This window comes from Pelodiscus sinensis, chromosome 11 (genome assembly GCF_049634645.1).
Source record: "Pelodiscus sinensis isolate JC-2024 chromosome 11, ASM4963464v1, whole genome shotgun sequence".
Classification (NCBI taxonomy): Eukaryota; Metazoa; Chordata; order Testudines; family Trionychidae; genus Pelodiscus; species Pelodiscus sinensis.
In genome coordinates, this window is record NC_134721.1 from 32,138,951 (window position 1) to 32,162,256 (window position 23,306).

At 49.3% G+C, this 23,306-nt stretch overlaps 1 protein-coding gene across 4 annotated transcripts in view; it reads right to left on the bottom strand.

Moving 5' to 3' along the window:
• Nucleotides 1-23,306, bottom strand: part of PACS1 (phosphofurin acidic cluster sorting protein 1) — a 122,183-nt gene that overhangs the window by 44,655 nt on the left and 54,222 nt on the right. For 3 of the 4 annotated variants that reach the window (XM_075938961.1, XM_075938962.1, XM_075938964.1), the window contains exons 2-3: nucleotides 11,330-11,417; nucleotides 2,396-2,485 (exon numbers count right to left, since the gene is read on the bottom strand). In XM_075938961.1, the coding sequence (XP_075795076.1) occupies nucleotides 2,396-2,485; nucleotides 11,330-11,417 (178 nt within the window). Of the gene's footprint in view, nucleotides 1-2,395; nucleotides 2,486-11,329; nucleotides 11,418-20,118; nucleotides 20,151-23,306 lie in introns of those variants that run through there. The other variant, XM_075938963.1, reaches the window with a different exon arrangement.

Here is a 23,306-nt window from a genome sequence, read left to right on the forward strand (position 1 = left end):
GAGGGAACCCAGGAGTCCTGCCTGATAGTTCTTTGCCCTCCCATGTCCCCCACTGATTATATTTTTTCCCTGAAAGAAAACAAGTTAATTTCAAGAAGTGCTGAGTGTGACAAAGTAGGGGGTTCTTTTGCCTTATCTCCTGTCCTATTGTAACCCCAAATATGTGCCTCAGTTTTCCAGGGCACTGCACCAATACCTAGATGGTGAGAATTTCAGATGTGACTCCTACTGAGGGAGGCTTGCATGCACACAATGGCCCAATACCCCACGTGCCCCGGGGAAAGGTGGCGATCAGCTGACACATTTTGCAGGGGAAGCAGGACAAAGGAGGAGGAGCCTGGGACCAGGAGTTGGGAAAGGGTCAGTCTTGGCTGGCTTGGGGTACAGGAGGAGGGTAAGGGCCTGGGCCCTCTCTCCCAAAGATGGATAGTACGGACTTGCTTCTGGTTACTGTGCTGACAAGTCTATTGTACACTGTGTCCCTGTCATTAATAAACCTTCTGTTCCACCTGCTGGCTGAGAGTAACATCTAACTGCAGATGGGAATGCAGGGCCCAGTGACTCCCCCAAACCTTTTGGTGACACCAGGAGCCTATCGTTGAAAGGGGCTGTATCCTGGCTGCCATCCTGAGCACTCCGCAGCTCCCAAAAGAGCCATTATTGTACATGACACAAGAGGCACTTCAAGGAAGGGACCAGACAGGTCATGAACACTCACGATGACAAATGTGCTATGCTCAATATCTGAGCACACCCCAGGGCTCCAGCCCAGGGCAGCACTTTACATTCACCAGCAAATGAGGTGGGGCAAACACCTCCTTGCCCTTTTGAGCCCGTATTTAGAAGAACAGAAACAACCAGGCTCTTTCTATGTCACTCTCTTGGCTGAGCGCAGGGAAGAAAGGGCCATTCAGAACTGTCCGAGGCCAGGACAGGCTGCAAATGTTTCCCATTTGCTAAGAGAGATGGAAACTGCCAAACAGTTTAATTAATCAATTCTTATTACTACCAACTGCACATTTCCCTGCGGGATTAGAAGTCATTTGGAAATCCCCTTATGCTGTGTTACCAGCAACATTTGGGTGTATTTGGAGAGCAAAAAGCTGGTGATGCGGGAGAAGATAGTCTGCTTTGTGCATATCACTCAGCTTAGACAGTTACAGTAGGCTGGAGTGTTACACTTTGTAATCAACGATAGTGGTTCGTGTACTCTAGAGATGCTGGTCGGTTCCCCACATGAAAGGGGAAGGGTCACTCCCAAAAATAGATAGAAAGCATATCAGGAAAAACACAAGTCCTATTGTACAAGGCTGATATTTGGGGCTCAAACTATCACATGGTTGCTTCTCTGATGCCAAGATCTAACAAAGGCGGAGAGAGTTGTCAAAGGGGTCAAGCAGCAGGGAAGAAACGTGTGGAGAGCGTAGCATAAGCCACTGATTTTGGCACTGCTGCCTTACTCAATCTAGGTCAGTGACGGGCAACCTAGGCTAACGAGCGGGCCGCACAAGTGGCCCTCTATCTCAGATGGCTGCAAGACTGCCGTAACGAAGATGGTCTCCCACAAGAGGGTTGTTTTGCTAACGGCATTTGTGATTTGCCTCGAATTTTCAGGCTGTGCTGACTGAACTGTAGCAGCACTCTGATTGGATGCAGAGGGAGCACACAGTGCTCACAGTCAATGTTGTGTGCAACCAGCACACATCTCACTTCACATGCACCCTTGTTTTACGTGCGTGTCACTTTAGTAACACCGGAAGGAAAAAACTACACAGAGAGAAACCAGCAGAATCTGGCAACCCTGGGCATGGGAAATGGTAAGTAAAAGGTCTTGTGGGGCACACACAGAACCCCAATTTGGCCACAGGCTGCCCATCACTGATCTAGGTACTTGTATGGTCTCAGCACTGGAGTATCTGAACCCTCCCTCAATAATGGCAGGGACAGCTGCAACATCACGGGAATGGACTCACTGACCCAGGCAATTCAGTCCAATCCAGCGTTCCTAAGCATGTTCCCATTTTACAGATGAGGACTGATGTACAGAGCTGCCCAGCATCACAGCAGGAAAATAATTTTAGTTTTCCAACTGTTAGCCTGGTAAGCAGAGGTTAGGCAGGGGAATGTCAAACAGGAGGTGATGGAATTGTCATTGCTGGGAGTTTCAAGGAAACCGGTGTTAAGTGTTCAGTTTGCTGCTTCTAAGAGCCTGTGGGCAGAGAGGGCCCTGAAAGCGTGCAGAGGCTATTTGAGCTGCTGAGGGATTCCAATTGGAATTGGAAGTTTCTCTCTAAAAGCCAGCTCAGGTGTGTGAGAAGACACATACCCATGGGCAGGTGCCAGGCAGGCGCTCTCACCTGTCAAGGAAAAGGCTGCTCCAGTACAGCGCACTCACCTGGAGTGAGAAGGTCAGCTGAAGCTCCGTTTCAGCAGTCCCGCTGACCGGCAGGACAATCTCATTGGATCTCAGGATCCTCTTTGAGCCCTGTAATCAGTACAGAGCAGACAGTGTTACATGTGTATCCACGTTCAGGATCAGGGTAGGTGTAAGGTAGCACCCAAAGCAGCACCAGCAGGGCAACCTTGCCCAGCACGCCCTGCCCCCATCATCCTGCACCAACTCTGCTTTGGAGGGTCCAGCTAAAGGGAGCAAAAGTATCACAGCCTCCTCCTACTCATGCTGCTCCTTGGACACAGCTGCGAAGAGACCTTGGCGGCAAGGACAGATTGAAATCCAGCCTTCAGCTCCTGTCACAGGGGCCAGCTCTCCAAGGCACTGATCTCTGAGGGAGTGTGGCACCACACCTGCATGTGCCCTGTAAGAAGCAGCTTTCCCCTGCTGCTGTTTCTCTTTCAGCACCACTTGAAATCCCCCAGGTACTGAGCTGTGGATCCAACGGCAGGCAGAGCGCTCCGAGGGAGACCCCGACGGACACAAGCCCACACATAAGAAGTAACTTCCACAGCCCAAGCACACGGACACTTTCCTGGTGCCGCTCAGCCGAGATCTCTTAGCACTGACCCAGCCCCTTGCTCTGCAGCATCTGGGCACCTCACAATCTCTGCTGGGAGCTAGGGAAGCATTATCTCCGCTGTACTGGCCCGTGGTCACACACCCAGTCTGTCAGAGCAGGGAGCTGAGCCTGGGTCTCCCAGTCCCAAGCTAGCACCCCAGCCATGGGAGCAGCCCCCTCCTCTGGTCTCAAACTGCTTTGACAGAGGCAGGCTCTGGGGATTCTCCCTGTCGTGGCAGAGAGGAAGTCACCCGCTACAGTGGCAGAGCCAGGAGCCAGAATCCTCTGCTCCAACCACTCCTCCCACAGCACACAGACCCACTCAGTGGGAGAGCCTCACCTTCCAAACCCCTAAGTCTGTTGTCACTGTGCCCCACAGGAATCCTGCCTTCAGCTGCCCCCTGCTCTTACTACAGATGGTGGAAGATGATGGTTACATGTGGCAGGTCCCGCTCTGGGAGCTGATCCACACAGCAAAATAAGACTATCTCTAGCAGAGAAAGAGGTAACAGGAGCCAATGCCTAGAAGCTGCAGCCAGAAAAATTGAAACTAAAACAAGGCACAAGCATTGAACAGCCTGCCAAGGGAAGGGGGATTCCCCATCTCTGTCTCAAATCCAGCCTGGCTGCCTTTCGAGAAGATGCTTTAGTCAGACCCAAACATCTGGGCTCCGAGCAGGGGGAACAGGGTGACAGTCTCTGGCCTGGGCCATCAAGGTGGTCAGACCAGATGATCCAATGTGCTTTTACTGCGGGGGGGGGGGGGGGTTTGCAGCATCTATTCCCACTGATGACCTGTGGTAAGACTCAGACTGATGCTGCCTAAAATGAGCAAACATAGGAGCACCCAGACTCGTTGGATCCACAGCTTGTCTACCCCAGAACCTCACCTTTGACAGGGGCCAGCACCAGGTGCTGCAAAGAAAAAGACGTAAGAACCCTGCAATGGGCAGGCAGTGGCAACCAAGTCTGAGATGGTGCTTGTGAGAGAAGCAGAGGGGTCCATATGTGAGGCCTCCAAGTAAGCGATGCTTAGATGTTCAAGGCCTCGCTCAGACAGTCTCCTGTACAGAGACCTGCCATGAATCCTGCATCTCATCAAGCACCTACCTGCACCTTAGCAGGCTTGTCACACCTCAGCTGACACTCTTAGGCTTAGGGGAAGGTGCACAAGGTTGCAAGCCAGGAGACCATGAGTCTGAGACTTGCCACTTCCATGGCCTCCTGTTACTATTTCTGCAGGCTGCCTGCACTGCTCTCTGGGAACAGAAGCCAGATCTCTAACAGGAAAGACCCGAATCCTGGTCTGCCTGAGCCATGCAGCTTTTCCGAGTGAATATGCAGGTGTGTGCTCTTGGCTTCGCCATCAGGAGCAATCCCACACGGCACCAGAGCCAGGAACCCCCAGACCCATAATGCTTCCTCTCTGAGGGCAGGCAGGAGTTGAATTCAATTCACACAAAGGTTTTCAAGGTGAGGTTTACAGTTATATACTAATTAGCTCATACAATAATTTGCATACATGTCCCCCGAGGGAACGTCCCCAGACTTGGCCTGAGGTGAGAGTTCCTCTGGAAGCTCTTCTCTGGACCTCCAAGGGAGCAGAGTTTATGGGGGATGTGCCCACCTGCCCCTAAGCGCTTGCAATCAAAAGCAGGCTACCTAACCCCCGACTTGCCGTGCGCTGTGATCCGCACTGGTAAATGGCTGCGCGTGCTGTGGAGGTGGCTGCATCTCAGCAGGGGCAGAGCGAACTATTTATAGTCCCCAAAGCACTTTGAAATTCTTCTGGATGAAAACGTAATAAGCCCAAGTTACTAACAATGCAGAACATGGTAGGGAAACAGCAGGAAGCAGACAGCAATACAAGGAAATTTTGTCTTGGTAACAGCTCGCCCTGTAGCTGGTCACAAAATACTGATTTAACCCCCCTAGCCTTGGTTGGTAAGGACTTTCTGTGAGATGTGGAGGCGGGGGGGGGGGGGGGGGAGAGAAGAAGAAAGAGAAAGGGGAAGGGAGGGCATTTCTATGACATGGGACCATTCGTAGAGTCTGTGGAAAGCCCAAACCCCAGCAGTCAGTTGGTAATAAAAGCCCATCGTCTCAGCTGTAACTAATTCACACTGGGATAAATTTTTAATTAAATGCGCAGGGCTCTCTGGCAGGAGCGAGGATGGAGCGGGTCATGCCCTCACTCCTGTGATTAGACAGATGAGCTCTCAGCCTGACATATTTGTTTTCTCTTTGCCTTACACAAGAAACGTGGCCTGAATGAACTGAAGAGTTGTCTGGTCCAACAGGAGCTGCTGGAAATGCCCCCAGTGCAACACTGGTTTGCACCTTACTGCAGGGCTCTGCTATCTCCAGGTCTCTCTCCCAGACACGGCTAGGCTGATGGAGGAAAACGAGTTCTTCTTTCACAGTCATGCTAGTTACACCTGCTAGATTAGCTCCATGTGCCCCCAGCAACACAAAGGGGCTCCCACTTTGATTATGATGTTTATTGCCATTGTGATGAAGGGCCAGCCAAGAGTGGAGTCCCGTGGTGCTAGGCACTGTACAGAGTAGCAAGCGGCCCTCCCCTGGTAAGCTGACATTCTAAACAGACCAGACAGACCCAGGGTGGGAAGGGATGTAACACACAAGCAGAGGGAACTATAGGATGGCAGCAAACAGGATGTTAGTGCCACAATTTTTTTTTCTTTCTTTTTGGAGGTGGGTTTAGTTCAGAGGGGATCTGCTAAATGGAAAGTGAAGGGAGAAGGGGCACTGACGGGAAGGGGGCACAGTGCAGGGGAGAAGGGGCAGATAGGGAGTGAAGTACAGGTGAAGATACTGAAGCAAAATGCAGGACAATGTAGCACTTTAAAGACTAACAAGATGGTGAAGATACTGTGAACGATGGAACAAATTCCTAAGGTTTTACCCCATCTCCTGGGATGTTTCTTAGGACAGATGACTCCCCAGCCTAGCAGACCTCACCATTAGGAAGCTTATTGCTGCGAGGAAAATGCCACAGAACTAGGAGCAGCAATTCCAGTTCCAATCCTGGCTCTCCCCAAGTCTTTGGCCTTCAATCTCTATGCCTCAGTGGGAGCAGGGGATGAGATTCTTGGGGCTGGCTGTGGCTGAGGGGTGGGATGGGGATGAGAGAATTATTGTTTGCAAAGAATTTGGAAGATGAAACAAAAAAAAAGTATCTATGCTTACCTGAAAATCCCCTTTTAATCAGCATCAAGTGCCCAGTTCCATTACAGTGGGGGCTTTTATCTGCTTCCAGAACCAGCACTGGCAGCAGAATGCCACACTACATCAAGTCTCCTCCAGCTGAGAGCTTTCACAGCCAGGATAATTCAGATCTAGTTTCCTAAATTGCAGACAGTGGTAAATATACCCCGAGGACACAGCACAATTTCTCCTACTACATAGCATGGAAAATTTCAATGACAACAAACCCAAATCCTTGGATGTCAATTTCCATCTCTAGCCCGAATAAGCCATGCATGTGTCTTTTGGGTGGGCTGGATCGGTGGATCCATTCCTGGAGAAAGGAACTTCTCAGGTCAACAAGGATGCATTTTCTTATTCTTCATGCTGAGGCTACGATCAACGATCCAGACACAAGATCTGTTATACTGGGCTTCTCAGAGCAGTGTGCCCCTCCGAGTGGGAAGCAGAATCATCCTTTCAGTACAGATACCCAAGAAGAGATAAATTATATTTCCTCAGTCGTCCCCAGGGTGTTAAGACAGAAAGAAGAGTTAGCACCGGCTAAGATGCAGAACTTGGTGAACTTATGTATTGGTCATGTGGCTGTCTAGCCAGTCTCAATTCAGGAGGAATCACTGCTCTGCCATCTGCTCTCCTGGGAACTGGATTTGGATGCTTACCCAAAGGAGGGCTGTTTCTTGATTTACTTAAGGAATGAAATTACTTGTCTACATTAAAAGAACACCACAGGGTCTAAAACAGGTTAGAGAAAGCTCTTGGCTTCAGATAAAAATGTCATCTGATTAGAGATAGCAGCTAACAGGAGGCCTGCTCTACTGGACAGGAAATATGATGACATCTCCCACCGGGATCCAGCCTGGGCAGCGTTGTCAGGAGCAGGAGGCGGCTCCCAGGCCGTGCCCTGTGACCTATCAGGTTGGACTAAAGCTAACACCCTAACAAGCATTTAATATTGGGATTTGCACAAAACATCCTTTCCTGGAGCATGGTGAGAAGATTGCACTGCAGAGACTTGACCTTCCTGTTTGCACACGGATACCCTTCTCCTGCAGGTTCTCATGCTTACATTTCACCACTTTAGCATGGCAGCTAAGCCAGGAACTTGGAATAAATTTTATTTGCTGAATTGCCCTTCGGGGTCCACAGGAACAGTGATCACTCCAGCCTGGGTTCATTCTAACCGGCTTGGTCTTGGATGGGGGATTGGTCTTGCAAAAGCAGACCTCCCCTCTGCACTGAAGACAATAGCCAGCACTCAGTTAATCAAGCTTGAGTGCCATTGTGTCTTCAGCCAGAAAGGCAAAAAAAAGAGAATCAGGATCTCTATCTCCTCACAAGCTTTTGTAATGCCCTGGGGAGCAGTGGCAGAGGTGGGAAAACAAAGCAGGGCTCTTGCCCAGGTTTGCAAGATGCCATTCACCACCTTACATTCCCACACAGAGGCTGCAGGGCACTTGATTTACAGCTTCCAGAGACAAGGCAGTCAATCACCAGCCCACCAAACAGCTTTACAACTCGGGATATTTCTGGGTGTAGGAGTTACTCTACTAATCTGACTTCTGCCACTTCATCTCCCCTTGGGTAGGCAATGTACATACAGATAGTAAACTTTGCACTGCCCAGCACAGGAGAGTTTCTCTCTGGGGAAGGGCAGAGGGGATTTTCATACACACTGATTGTCACAACCAGAACAGGCCTGGAAGCTCAGAGACCTCAATGAATCACTCTGTTCCAGCTGAAATATGCACTACTCGCATGATGTTTCCTGTGCCCTGAACTGAATGAGGAAGATCCCCTACATTTTTTTTTCCTGATTTCTGCATTCTCCAGTTGTGGATGGGGAGAATATACAATTGGAGCAAGATTGGGGAAAGGATGAGTTGTGGAGGGGATACCAGAATGACTCCACATGAAGCCAGAATCACTGATGCATGTCTGTCTATGAGATCAAAATTCTCCGTAGGCTCCAATAAGAATTGGATAATTTCTCTGATACCCCACTTGTTTTCCTGGATGGCCAGCATCATTCATCTTCTGTGAGCAGACCGTGTACCTCTAGTACTGATCCCAAGATCTAGCTTATGATTGACTTTCCCAACACCAGGGCTCTGCATTTGTCCAGAAGCCATGACTTGCCAGGAACCACACCCCTTGCACGTTTGCTTCAGCTTTCTCCCAGTACAGAAAAGCTGTCCAGGAAAAGATGACGTGAATTTTCTTCTTCTTCCCTAAAGCTAATATGATTGCTACCATGATCCTGCAGAGGAACCCTGGGAGCGTAGGTCAGATCAAAGGGAAAGCTAAGGAGACAACTTGTAGTTTGCCTGTTGTTCTACAGGCTTTGCACCCAAAGATCTCGGAGCAGTTTGCAAAGGGGGGCAGTCAGGAGCCCCTTTGACAATGGGGACGTAAGGCACAAAAAGGTGAAATAAATGATCAGCAGAAGGCCTCAAAGGGCAGGATCCAAAGTGGGAACAGAAACCAGATCCTCCAGTTCTTACTGGCTGTAGGCTAAGTTCAGAGTGTGAGCGCAGCAGGAGTCAGAAGAGTCTACGCTACACAAGCTTGGCAACAGCCTAAAACAACAGCTATAGGAGGTGAGACTCTGCCCTACTTTTCATCGAGTGGAATGTTAACTCTGGGCCCTAACACCACCACTAATGTAGAGGGACAGTTTGATTTTGAAAATCTGGACAATATACTGTGATTGGATTCTCGTTTTGATGGCTTACACATGTGGAGTATAATGAAGGGGTGGGGAACCCTTTTTTTTTTTTTTTTTTTTTTTTTAAACAGAGCCACTGACAGAAAAAGTCAATCATGGACCACATTTAGTCCTGCAGAGGGGTGCAGAGGCTCGAAGCTTCACCCTGCAGCAGGGCAAGCTGATGCTCATGGCTCCAGTCCTGCAGGGAGGGGGGCACAAAGGCTTGGGGTGAAGGCAGAATGAGGGGTTCAAGATGCAAAAGGGGGCTCTGGCCTGAGGTAGGATGTTGCAGGGGGTGAGCACTCTGAAGGGGGGTGCATGCTCTGGGGTAGGGCTGGTGATGAGGGGCTTGGAGAGCAAGAGGGGGCTCCACGCTGGGCCAAGGTTTTGGAGAACAGGAGTGGGCTGGGGCAGGGAGTTCGGGTGCAGGGTTTGGGAGGAAGTTGGGATGTGGGAGGAAGTTCTGACCTGAGGCAGGGGGTTCAGGTTCCTGCCAGCTGGCACTTACCTCTGGAAGCTCCTGGTCAGCGGTGCAGCAGGGCTAAGGCAGGCTCTCTGCCTGCCCTGACTCCGCACTGCTCCTGGAAGTGACTGCTATGTCCAGCCCTTAGGTGGAGGAGCCAGGTGACTTTGCATGGTGTGCATTGTCCACACCCACAGGCACCCTCCATGCCATTACCATTGGCTGCGGTTTCTGGCCAATGGGAGCTGTGGAGTCAACAACGGGGCAGTACAGGGGAGCTTCTCTTATGTCCCCTGTACATAGGAGATGCTGGGACATACTGGGGCTTGTGGCCTGGGGTGCAATGATTTGCCGCAGGCCGGATGAAATTAGGCAGCAGGCCAGAGGTTCCCTGTACCGGGTGCACCATGTAATGGAAATTCTGAGTGAGCCTGTCTCCCCGCATAATTAACGACACAAGCGTTCTAACTAAAGGGCTGCAGTCACAGTGACACTGCCTGAATTAACCCCCCTGAGCTCCTGAAAGGGGAGATTAATTTCTTCCTGCCCTTTCAAGTGCAGAAATAGCTGCACTTATTAACCCAAAGTGATTCAGCCCTCAACCTCCTCTCCAAGTGCTGCAGGGAATCCCCACTGGGCACCTCAACCAGCGATCTGGAGGAGGCTGGCTCTTCCAGACAACAGTGGAGAGACAGCGGTAGGCGATGCGTGTCGAGCATGCCAATGATCTCTTGCAAAACTAACAACCTGAACTGCAGGCAAGAGCAACAGCTTTCAGCGAGACTCATTACAGCTGGGGGAGCAGGGAGGAAGAGCTCCCAGTCATCATCTCACAAAGCTGCAGAGAAAAGATGCAAGACGACAGCCTGGGTTATACATGTCAGTGACCGCACAGGGCTTCCGGCACATTAGCAGATCAGAAAGCAGTGGACGGCCAATGTTGGTTCCTCATGTGCCCAATGCAAGAGGATTACTAGAAAGACCACCGCATGTTACATCTGTACCAGCATCCACCTAACTGGAGCAGGGACAACATTGACCTCTTGGCCTTCTGCAGCAGATACCCTATCCCCAGGGCCAGGAACCAGGGAGCCCAGCTCTCCCTCCAGTTCTCATCTTCTGGCATGGCAGCCATAACCTTCTCTCTTCTGGGCTCCCCAACACACCCAGGCTCCACTGAACGCCTGGCAAAATGCAGCTGCTAGGGTCACGAGTCATCTGACCCTGCCACTGGCTCCTCTTTCTACATGGCTCTGACTCTACAGAACGCCACCATCGCTCACTCAGTCACTTTTGTCACCTGCCTGCTTGTCAACAGCCTGTCTAACCAAGTCCCCTCCCCTAGGTCTGCAAGGGGCTCCTCGTCCAGGCCATTCCTCCTCCCAGCAGTCACGTCCCTCCTAAGGCCTGCCTCCTTCATGACACCTTAGAGACCTTCCTTTTTAAACATTCCTGTTTGATTTACATCCGTGCCTTGCAGGATTGTGCCTCAATGCATGACGAGTCAATCACCCCCCCTTCTGCTTTGTTACCCCCTCCCCCACCTCCTCACGATAGCAGCCCCTTGTCAGCACTTCCCCGTTGGGGGCAGGATAGATTGACTGGCAAAATAACTGCTGTTCCGGATGGTAAGGACCCAGAACATTACATACAATAGAGGGGAAACCTCTACCTAGCTCTTGCATAGAGCTCTTCATCTGTCACTCTCCATGTGCTTTACACAGGTGGGAATAATTCACCTCATTTTCAGGTAAGGAAACAGGCACCAGGCGGGGGGGGGGGGGGGGGGGAGGGAAAAATCAGCGTGAGAAGTGAGAACCCAGGCAGGCAGCAGTGGTGACTAGCTTGGAGCCCTCCATCCTGCGCTCACGTGCAACGCACACCAACTTCAGGCTGTTGACTCAGCACACTGACCTGCAGCTTCACAGCTATCACCACTGAATTTAGATCCTTGTCCATCTCCTTCAACATGATGAGCTTCTTCAGGGTCAAGCTGAACAACCTGTAGGGAGAAAGTCAGAAATTGGACTCAGAGCAGTGGGGAGATGCAGAGAGAGATGAAGCATTCCTGAAGCTAAACAAGGAATCAGGGGTGGGAACTTCAGGTTTGGGGGCCGGATGCAGCTCCTGGCTTACCTGCATCCAGCCCTCCAAGGCTCAGCACCCGCCAGCATTGGGGAGACTGAATTGGTGTTCCAGTCCCTATGCTGCCTCATTATAGGACCGGAGCATCCAAAATCTACTAGGCTGGGCCCTGCTAGACTCTGGTGGGCAAGGGAAATGTGGGAAGCATCTTTCTCCTCAGTTGGGGGCCACTTCAATGAGGAGGTTTTTTTGCTTCTCACTTGTGTGTGGCCCAACTGATTTTTCTGTGGGTAAGAGGCCCCAGACCCAAAAAAGGTTCCCCTCCCTAACTGATGCAATCTACTCCTGGCTTCCTAGTCCAATTCCCCAGAGCTTTGTGCTTCTTCGGGCTACAAGCAGGTTGGAGCAGACACTCCCCAAGACTGTCTACATGCTCTTGTGCATTTCTGTGGTGCAAATCTTTTCCAAGATATGTGCCTGGCCCGGCCAGCCTCCTGCAAAACAAAGAGCACTCAGGAAAAAGGAAAGGAAGCTGGGGTGGGAGTCGAAGAACATTGCAGATGACCTGCTTTGAACTTACAGACTTTGAAGGCAACTCAAACCTGTTCCATTCAGCCAGAACCTGGAGAAGAAGTTACAGGGCAAGGTGCTATGGACTGTGATAGGTAACAAGAGATCAGAAGAGAAAAGAACAGGCCCTTCCGGCCATCATATCTATGAAATGCAGTGAATGCGTGGAAGGCACACAGACCAACACACTGTAAAGCCCCAATTAGCCAGTGGTCTCAGAGGGCCATGCCAAACCCTTCAATAATGCGGCTTTTGGCTACCAGTGATCTTCACTGGCTTGCACTGCCTGTGTCCTATCGTGAGCAGGGAATGGGGAAATGCAAGCCATCCATTAAAGGATTTTTCAAAAGTGATTTTCAAAGGATGCCCATCCTGAGAGACACTTTGTACTTTGCCAACAGCCAGACCTGCCCCAGAGAAATTGGGAGATGCTCTTTCACTGAGCAGCCACTTCTGCACTCCCATTACAATGGCTCTACAGCTTTGGGGGGAACCAAACTTGACCTCCCAGTCACTACCAGGAATCAGGCAGCCCAGGCGCCGAAGACCTTCCCACTCTGTGGAAGTTACCTGCTTGGCTGATGGGCAAGACCCCCAGAATTTGCTTCCAAGAAAACTCTAGGCAGATACAACAGCTACAAACTACAGGCAGTCCCCGAGTTACGCGGATCTGACTTACGTCGGATCCGCAGTTACGAACGGAGATTTTCTCGCCCCGGAGGACTGGAGCGGTGGGACGCCTGGTCCCGCCGCCCGCCTCCTCCGGGGCGAGAAAAGCTGCTCCCCGTCTCCCTGGTCTGCTGGGGGAGCCAGAAGACCAGGGAGACGGGGAGCAAAGCCACGGAGGACCCGGCCGGAGCAGCGGCGCTTCCAGCTGATCTGGAAGCGGCCGCGGGTCCGGCCCGGGTCCTCCGCCGCTTTGCTCCGCGTCTCCCTGGTCTGCTGGGGGGGAACGCAGCTAGTGCCCCCTACCCCCCCAGCAGACCAGGGAGACATGGAGCAAAGCCCGGGGCCTGTGGTAGAGCAGGTGGGGCGCTGCCGGTTGGTCCCGCAGCACCGCTCCTTGGCGCTACTGGACCAACCCGGCAGCACCCCAACTGCTCTGCCTCAGGAGTCCTGATTCAGCTGCTGCTGATCAGTTTCAGCAGTGGCTGAATCAGGACACCTGGGGCAGAGCAGCTGGGGTGCTGCTGGGTTGGTCCAGTAGTGCCGAGGAGCAGCCGCGCTACTGGACCAACCCAGCAGCACCCCAGCTGCTCTGTCCCAGGCGTCCCCAAGTTAGCCGCTGCTGAAACTGACCAGCGGCTGACTACAGGAAGCCCGAGGCAGAGTTGCTCTGCCCCGGGGCTTCCTGGAATCAGCTGCTGATCAGTTTCAGCAGCAGCTGACTTGGGGACGCCTGGGGTTCTTAAGCTGAATCTGTATGTAAGTCAGAACTGGTGTCCAGATTCAGCCGCTGTTGAAACTGATCTCAGCAGCGGCTGAATCTGGACGCCAGTTCCGACTTACATACAGATTCAACTTAAGAACAAACCTACAGTCCCTATCTTGTACGTAACCCGGGGACTGCCTGTACTGAGCTCAACAGAAACCGACTTGTTTTCCTGCTGACTCAAACCCTGCACCAGATCCTGCAGCAACCTTCTGGATTTGTGGACCTCACTACACAAAGGAAATGTTCAGGTCGCTCAGACACACTCTCCTACTTTCCTTCCCATTAAAGTGTTAATATTCATTCCTGTGGGACTGTAAAGGCAGTATGGACCCAGGGAGGGAGACTGCCTATGTACAGAGACTGAGCAGGGTTCCCAAAAGTGCTGAAGTGACTTAGGAGCACAAGTCCCATTTCAATAGCATATCACTTAGGTGCATGGCCAATAATTCCATTCTTTGTAATGGAGGGAACAGAGACTGGAGCAAAGGGAGAAAACATTCTGTAAATCACCCCCTAGCACACATGCGATTTTCCTCCAATTATATATCGCCACTGTCTCCGGGCAGTGAGATCTGGGATTAGCCACATAACTTAGAGCCCTACCAAATTCAAAACCATCAAAAATGCATCACAGACTATGAATCTGGTCTGGTCTGTGCTTTTACCCTCTTCTATACAGATTTTATAGGGAAGATCAACATTTCTCAGATTGGGGGTCCTGTTCCAAAAGATATTTGCAGAGGGGTTACAATGTTATTTTAGGGTGGTTCTGTGCTGCCTTCGGAAGTGTGTGGCCAGAGAGTGGCAACTGTTGACCAGGTGCCCAGCAGAAGCACATAAGGATGACAATACCATACCATGCCATCCTTACTTCTGCACTGCTGCCTTCAGAGCTGGGCAGCTGCTGACTGAGGGCCCAGCTCTTCAGGCAGCAGCACAGATGTAACAGTGGCAATAGCATATCATGCCATGTTTATTTCTGAGCTGCTGCTAGTGGTAGCTCTGCCTTCAGAGCTGGGCTCCGACCAGCAGCCACCGCTCTTCAGCTGCTCAGCTCTGAAGGCAGCACAGCTGGCAATAACAGCAGTGCAGAAGTAAGGGTACTACAACCACCCTTACAATAAGCTCATGACCCATCAACTCTTTTTGGTCAGGACCCCTAAAATTACAACACCATGAAATTTCAGATATAAAGAGCTAAAATAATATTATTATTTTTAAAATCCTATAACTCAACTCTACCCTGCCTCCTCTCCCAGGATCAAGCCTCAGGACTGGTCACTCCCCTCAGGTGGAAGCTACAATCTTTGGATGGCACCAGCAGGTGCTCTCCAGCTTGCATATGAGAAGGCCATTTGAGGATCTATCACTCCTCAGCCACCAGAGAGGCGACGGCAGAAAAGTCCCTCCTACTGGGAAGCACTGGAAGTGCCATTAGACTCTTGTGATCAGCCCACAGCAGTAACTCCTCAATATGAACCTCTTGGTGAGTATCTGCCACTGCTGCCTCTCAATGGTCTCCCACTGTGGCAGCCCAAGAGGCAGTAGATGGAGATGTCTTCCTGCCCAGGGTTCCTTCCACAGCAAGCCCCTTGTGAAAACTCTGGGAGTAGCATGCAGCCTCTGAAAACAAAGTTTTCTCCAGATCACGCTTTGACCTGACGTCAGCGCCAACACCCCAGTAACTTTTTGGCCAGGACTAGTTTAATAGGTCAGCTCTGTGCTGTTTGTGGACAAACTAAGGAGGCCAGGCCAGACAAACACGCATCAGGTTGCCATGGTCTATTAAGAAAGGTCGGGGGGGAGGGAGGAGGAAGTCATCAGAGCTTGGGACTTAGGGGAAAGCTGTATCAAGGCCCTAATGTTTCAGTCAGTCAGGGAATCTGTAGCAGAGCCAGGAACTGAACCCAGATTTCCCAAGAAAAGTCTGGTACTTTACCACCAAGCCCATCCCAATCTCTAGCAGTTGGAAATCAAGAAGCAGAAGAAGAATAAAAGGCAGATGGAGCCAGAACTGGTTAATTGCAAAGAGAAACCTCTTGAGATGCAGCATGTGTACCAGGCACATGGTAAGTCATCCATGGCTCATTGTTCATCTGCACGGATGAACGCGCCTGTAACAGTAGCAAATGCCAGAGCTCTGGAAGGAGCCAGGCAAGTACCGGGGACTCAGGGAGGCATTGGTGAGAAAAACTGGGTAAGGCCCTGCTGCCAGCTTATAGCAAATACATAACAGGTGCTTACTGAAGAAACATTGCTGCTTCCACTTCCTAAACAACTATCTCTTTCAAGCAGTATGACCTTTTGAGAGCCACAGGGGCTAAGTGGAGCCCCATGTGGGAATATCTGTTGTTATCTGCATAGCTGCTGTGACAGATAAGAGACCAGCACAAGGGAACTCTAAGCCAGAAGCTTCTTTGCACAATGTGGAACCTCACAGATGCTCAGTACAGTTACATGTATTCTCTGCTTGCATGGAGCTGCTGGCAATTGGATTTCCACATGCTCTGGAAAAACTTCATACACAAAAGGCAGTTCCCAGGAAAAAACCTCTGTTAAAAGGGAGATTAGGGTGCGCAGATACCACACCCCCACCTTTATCCTATACTGTCCTTGAGCTCCCAGCACATGGAGAGCTAACTGAAGACATTTTAGTCAGAATAATGATCAGTGCTGTCACCAAACAGATCAAGCAGGATGAGGGAATCATTGTTTTTGTTTTTAGAAACAAAGGATAAAATCTGCAGATTTGGATGTCTCTAGTTAGCCAGCTTAGAAGTGGCCTGGTTTTCAGAGTTGCCCAGCTACCATTAACTCCCACGCGACAGCTTGAAATGGGCTGTGCCTCTCCCTTGCTCTCTCCTTGGCCATGTCTTTCAAGTGCTTCTACCTGTCCTTCTCCCGAATGGGAACCCCTGTGGTTCACCTCACTTTAGATAAGATCACCAGGCTACAACACCTCTTGTTCACCAACCAGATTACCTCAGCTAGCCCAACTGGGTGTGGGTTTAGCTATAGACCTCTCTATGGGAGCCTGTGGCCAGTAAGAATCTGCAGTGACCCAGGACAGCATCTTCAAAACCAAGTATGATTTACTGGGCCAGAGAAACTGAAGCTGAGACAGGGTTAAAGCAATAAGCACCTAGACACATCTTCTCTCACCCAGTCTGTATCCTTTCCTTGCCCTTTCACCTAGGCTTGACTTGTCCCAGTCACCCCTCCTAAGTCTGAGGTTCAACCTGCATCTTTCTGCAGCTCCTCTTTTTCCATCCGAGAGTCACAGGCAGACTGTTCCTTCACAGGAGCCGTGTTTAGATTCAGCCATGATCATGAGGGTTAGCCAGCATGTCCCTATGTCCCTTACCTAAACCAGGTGGCAGGCAGCCAATAGAAATGTACAACAAACGGTCTGGTAGCACTTTATAGACTAACAAAACATGTAGATGGTATCATGAGCTTTCGTAGGCACAGTCCACTTCTTCAGATGACTGGAGTTATGAGTAGGGGATATGAAAACCGGAAATAAATAGGAGAGGGAAAGAGACAGGAAAAAGGAAGGGGGAAGTGGAGGGGAGGGGGAGAAGGCATCATTAAGTATCTGGAGAATGGGTACTTAAACCTAAGCAGATAAAGATGAAGGTCAACAAATAGAAATGTAGGTAGCAATTTCAAACTGGGACAAAGGAATTTTTGGGTTTTTCCCTCTTTTGTCTCTGGGGCAGTTCCTCTCCAGCTACTGAGAGAGACAGACAGACAGACATGTCTCTCTCTCCAAGAAACCATTCTTCCCTTTGTAAGGGGGAAGTTTAGATAAATCTGTTAGGTTTTATGGTTTGGGAAATGGGATCTGATGTCTATGTATTTAAAAATGGGTTTTGCTCTCCTTTGTAACTAAGTTCCTGGCCCATGGTAAAATTTTCCTCCATGAGTATATTATTTTGTTACTTTTCCATCTAGTTATTATGCTTGCAACAGGAATATTGTGGTGATAATAAAAGTTCTCTCTCTTTTATTTTTATTAATCTGGTATTGGTTAATTCTTGTGTCCTGGTTTGTACTTTAGGGGTGAAATTGCCCAAGTGATCTCTCCCCTGATTTTTATATCAATACTTGGGTGGTGGCAGCAGAGATTCTACCCCCAAAATCTAGGTTAAGATTTTGGGGGTAAGTTTTATATCAAAGCCTGGTAGATAAGGTTTTTGGGGTACTTTTGCTGGCCCCCACTATTGCATATATCGTGCCAACGTGGGGAAGGAGCCATGACAGATACAGAACAAGTTTTATTGCCACAATGCTAAGCGATACCTAGGAGGACCCTGGAGAAAGTCACAGGCCATTTCCAAGACATACCGGTAATTGCAAATTCAGGAAAAATTATTACTCAGGTGACATCATCCAGGCCACCTCATGCATTGCACTTCTCTGGCCTATGGCAGCCAGCAAGCTGCCCCACATCAGCCAGGAAGGACTGCAAACATGAACTGTGATCATTCAGAATGCCCTCCCCACCCTGCTAAGTTTAGCAGCCAGCTGTCAGTAATAACCCTACATGCACCACAGGGGGAAAGAATTACCTAGAATCAGAGATAAGATTTCTAAAGGACGATCTAGGATATGTTGCAAACTCGGGAGTTCCTGATGTACTGGGGGCTGTTGTTGGAATCCATCACTGTGAAATCTTTTGGGAAAGCATATAGCTTTGTCAGGCAGAAAACTTATGATGGAGTTCCTGAGAAAGCTCCAGTCAGCATCACTGAAGCTTTCACAACTTAATCACGTGGGTCAGGAGTGAGACAGCAGGCCCACACGGGACTGGTCTGCACTCGATCCCCATGAACAACCCCCCTGAAAGCTACAAGAGTTGGAAATGCAGGTCACAAGGATAATGCAGTTAGCTCTTTACCAGCTTCGTCCAGCATCACCTGTCCTTTCCCTACAGATCCTTATTACAGCACTAAGGAACTCAGCATCCCTGGGAGGGAGGGGCTGTTTCCATGTTAAGGAGACAAAACTGAAGTCTGAAGGGATAAGCAGCTTCTCAAGCTCTCAAGTCTGGGACCAAGGTGGGAATGCAATGCACGCCTTAGTACCCAGGCCATTGCCCTCGCCACAAGATAAAGCCTCCTCCTCCTCCTAATAACTGTGAGTAGTGGCATGAGAGACTGGATACCTGGGTTCTATTTCTATCTGTGCTACTACCAACTTTCACTTTGACCATGGGAAAGTCACTCCAGCTGCGATTTTCACATTCCAATGCTTAGAAAATCCCACCTGTGCCTCAATTTCCCCAGCTTTCAGCTAGATAACATCCATCTCATCGGAGCACCACCAGGCTGGAGCAATTGCTGACTGTCAAACTCCCCAAGATTCTGGAGTGAAAGTTACATTGCTGCTAGCACAATAAAATATTAGAGACACGCTTGATAATTACAATCCTCTGGTGCTCAGAGGCATGGGAACAACATGTAGCACACTGGGCTTTTTCATCTATAATAGAACTGAACCCCAGATCTTCAGCACCAGCTTCTGCCCTGAGCTAATGGAATCCCTTTGCTTACTATGGCTAAGCAGCAGGCTTTTATTCTTCATGGGGGAAAAAGAGGGGATGAGCCAAAATATCCCCAGCTGCCTCTTTGGTCAGGACTTCCACTAACGCACTCTTCTGGCCAATCTATTTCCTGCATGGTATTTAATACAGCCAAATGCAAAGGAATACAGGCCATGCCTACAAAGCAGGGCCTGTACTATGGAGAGCAGTGAGCCTGGACAGAATTCAGGGGTCATGGTGGACAAATAACTGGCTGTGAGTTCCCAGTGCCATGTTCGCTAAAAAGGGCTAATATCACCCGTGGCTGTGTAAACAAGGGGGAAGAGAGTAGGCATAGGGAGGGGATATCACTCCTGTATTCAGCACTGGGGAGACCCATTCTGGAACAGCCCAGCCAGTTCAGGGGGCCACATCTTAAAACAGATGTTGAAAAATGGGAGGTGGTATAGAAAGGAGGCACTGAACCAAAATAAGATCAAGGGGTGATTCGCTCATGGTATCAAAGTCTCTTTATGGGGCGAAAATGCTGTATATCACCAGCCAGGGAGAAAGGCAGAACAAGAACCAATGGCTGGAAGATGAAGCCAGACAAATTCAAACTGGAGATACGGCACAAATGCTTAAAAGCCCAGGTGATTAGTCATTGGAGCAGCCTACCATGGGAAGTGGTGGACTATCTTCAAATCCAGCCTGGTTGCCTGGCACTCCTTGCAGTTGCGAGGTGCAAGGGGAGACAACGGGAGCATTTGCTTCCATTGGCCTCCTGCTGTGAAGATGGTATTTTACATAGCTGGAATTGCGTACCTTTTCCCAACCTTCCGGTTACAGTGTAGACCTGACCTAAGTAACCCACCACTCCTGAAATAAGGAAGGGTCTCTTCTTGTTTTACACTTTATGGAAACAAAGCAAGGACATAACTGGTGGGGCTGGGAATGGAGCCCAAACCTCACAAGTCCTGTCTTTTAACTGAAAGATCAGCCAGCCATCCTTTCTTGTGTTTAGAGAAACAAATATAAAAACAGACCAAGTTCAGCTTTGACCTAAAAAATATGTAAGCAACATACTTGTCTTCACACTTCATTAGGACACTAGCTGGGGACAATCTTGGCACGCCAGCTATTTTCCTTTGAAAATGGTGAAACTGGTACATGAATATGGAAGGCCTGGAATTCAGCCAGTAATGTTTAAGGGCAGCTGAAAGTTAAACAGAGCAGAAGCAAATCAGAAAAGAGTTTCAGAAAACATCCACTCTCTATGACAAACAAGTTAAATATTGATGTAAAAAGGATAACCAGAAGGAAGCTTCAGACAAAGAAATTTCACAGGCTACATTATTACACCACAGTGAACAACAATCATGCAGGGTGCATGGAGCAAACAAATGTTCAGGCTTGGATAGGAGAAATCTATGGAGCTTGGGTATAGGGGAAGTGGTGATACCCAGATCTGCCCACTATCCCAGAATACTTAGATGGACACACAACTTAGCATGAGCTCCCTGGGAGATGCTTAGCAAGGAGGGCCACTGTGATCTAGAGCAGGGAAAGAGCTATATTTGGACATGGCACTGGTGGGAGCAGTGCTAAAGTACTGCAGTCAGCTCTGTGGATTTCCTCAGCTGGCTGGATGCGACAAGTCTTCACGCACTGTGTTGCTGGCAGCTAACAGCCTTTTTGGTGCCATTTACATGAAGAAAGGAGGTCAGATGGGCAAAACAAAATAATGCCTTGAGTTAAAATCCTTGCTTTCTCATGGTGATCATCTACTGTGTGGCAGAGTAGGGACCCGTGGGCCATCACTTCCTCAGTACTGATATGGATGCTGACATAGGTTGCGCATATAAAGATATATGACTGTCATATAGAAACAACACCCCACTGTGAAGGGCCCTATCTTTATTCCAATTGCTTTTTATCCAGTCCTCCAATGTTTCAGCGGCTAGTAAAGACAACAAAAACAATATGTTTGCTATAATAATTCCACATGGCTCTTCCTTTTATGTTGATTTAACACAGTTAAAATGTTACAGTTTATAAGAGGAGCTACAGGTTTCAGCTTTAGCTCTGCAATAGGCTGCGTTAAAATAAATCTTCCCCAGCTTGATCATTATCTGGTGTCAGCAGGAGGGAGACAGATTCAGTTCTTCCTAGAGAAAGCGGCTGAGCAGGGCACACACAAACTCACTGGGGATTATCTGAAAATGCAAGAAGAGCACAAAGAGAAACATACTGTTCCTCTGCAGGGATGCTCAGCTGCGCGTGCTGGCAGTGTAAACAGAGCACTGCTCAAGGACAAAAGACACAAGAAGCCATCATGTTCTGCTACATTCATGTCAGCAAGTATGAGAGGCCAGTGACTACAAGGGGGGGCTGCTGCTTTTTTTTTTTCTTTTTTTTTTAAAAACTAGGGAGAACTGCAAGATGCTACCAATATGACTCAGCCAGATCAAGTCAATACTGCTGTTTGGAAAGCATTCACAGATACCGCAATAGAAGGGACCTGAACACTCTCTTTGTTATGCTTAAGAAAAACAACTTGATTTCTAATGCTAAGAAGCAAGACCTTATAGCAAACATCGTCTAATTGTGAGAGGCAGGGTGAAACAGAGCATACAGAACTGATAAGAAAATCGTTATATAGGACTTATTACTATCATTATACTTCTATTCTTATACCAACATTAAAATACTACACCTTAGTAGTGACTTGTACAACAGTAGCAACTAGAAGCTCCAGGCAATGAGATCTAGGCTCCTAAGTCACTTTGGTACCTGGAAACATTTACCTTAAGCACATCAGGGATTGAGCTCAGCTAAATCAATATATGTCATTCTTACACTGGCAGAAGAGCATCTGTGCAAAGATACTATAGGGAGTATGTTAATCTGGGGCACATTGGCCAGGCATGTGGACACAATCCTATTCCAGCCTCCTGCCAGCCCAAATAATATAAATAATAATACATATAATATATGGAGATATACCTTTCTCATAGAACTGGAAGGGACCTTGAGAGGTCATTGAGTCCAGTCCCCTGACCTCATGGCAAGACCAAGTGCCATCCCTGACAGATTTGCCCGAGATCTCTAAATGGCCCCCTCAAAGGCTGAACTCACAACCCTGGGTTTAGCAGGCCAATGCTCAAACCACTGAGCTATCCCCATCCCCCTGTGGGCTTGCCTCCCACCTCCCAAGGACACCCAGAAGCTGCTCGCTCAGCTGGGATGAGGTGCTGACACCTATGACCACTCCGCTGTGATTTACCTGCAGGGAGCCTGTGGGAGGCTACTATATCCAACCCACTATACCCTGCCCCCACGCCCAAAGAGCCAACCAAAAGTTACTGCTGTGCTAAGGCTAGTGAAGCTGAAGTAGAATTCAAAGCTGGAGAAGAGAAGCTTTTGGCATCCAGCAGCAGGCTGGAGGGAGCCAGGAGAATTCCCCACTCTGCCCCCGCCCAGGGAACTGTAGACTGCCTGGAACTGCCCCGTGGCGCTGATCTTGCCTCAGGGCCAAAAGGGATGGATTTCTCTGCTCCACTGCAAAACTCACTGGTTTTTACTGATACCTAAATGCTTTTACAGATTTTACAGACTGGTCCAATTTTAGCTCTTTTTTATGGGCTGTTCGTGAACTGACTGACAGTTGGCCACCCTGCAAGCCTGCATCTCCAGAGCCAACAAGAGGCTTAGCAATGTTGGATATGCCTGTTCAAGAGTCTCCCTACGAAAGCTGCAGATGAAGCTACCCATCCAGAGATCGGACTGCTCTGAGATATCACACCTGCTCTGCTCCATGGCAAGAATATTCCATGATTCTTGCACACCTTCCATTCATGCTACTATTATCCTTATTTTCTCCAGCCCATCCCTTATGGTCTTAGCTGCCTTCTGCTGCTATGCTCTCCAGTAGCAACTAAACAAAGAAATCTCCGCATTATTGGTGCACATTCTTTAAACACACAATGTCACAAACATCACAGAAAGATCATCCCATATAAAGCCCCTGAGACAGAGAGGAAATAGAGAGCCGTCCCCGTCACCGGGCCTGTTCCCCTGTTGTGGTGATTCTGCCAGGCAAATCTTATTGTGTATGTGAGTGACCATACTGCTGTGGAAGTGTTTGCTTGGGGCTGTTCAGTTTCCTCCAAAACGGTTGTAAAGGAGCCCTCGGATCACAGAAATGGTGTATCTCATCTGTTTCCAGCTAACGGTAATGAAGTGAAGGATAAGAAGAGGCATCACTTGCTGTC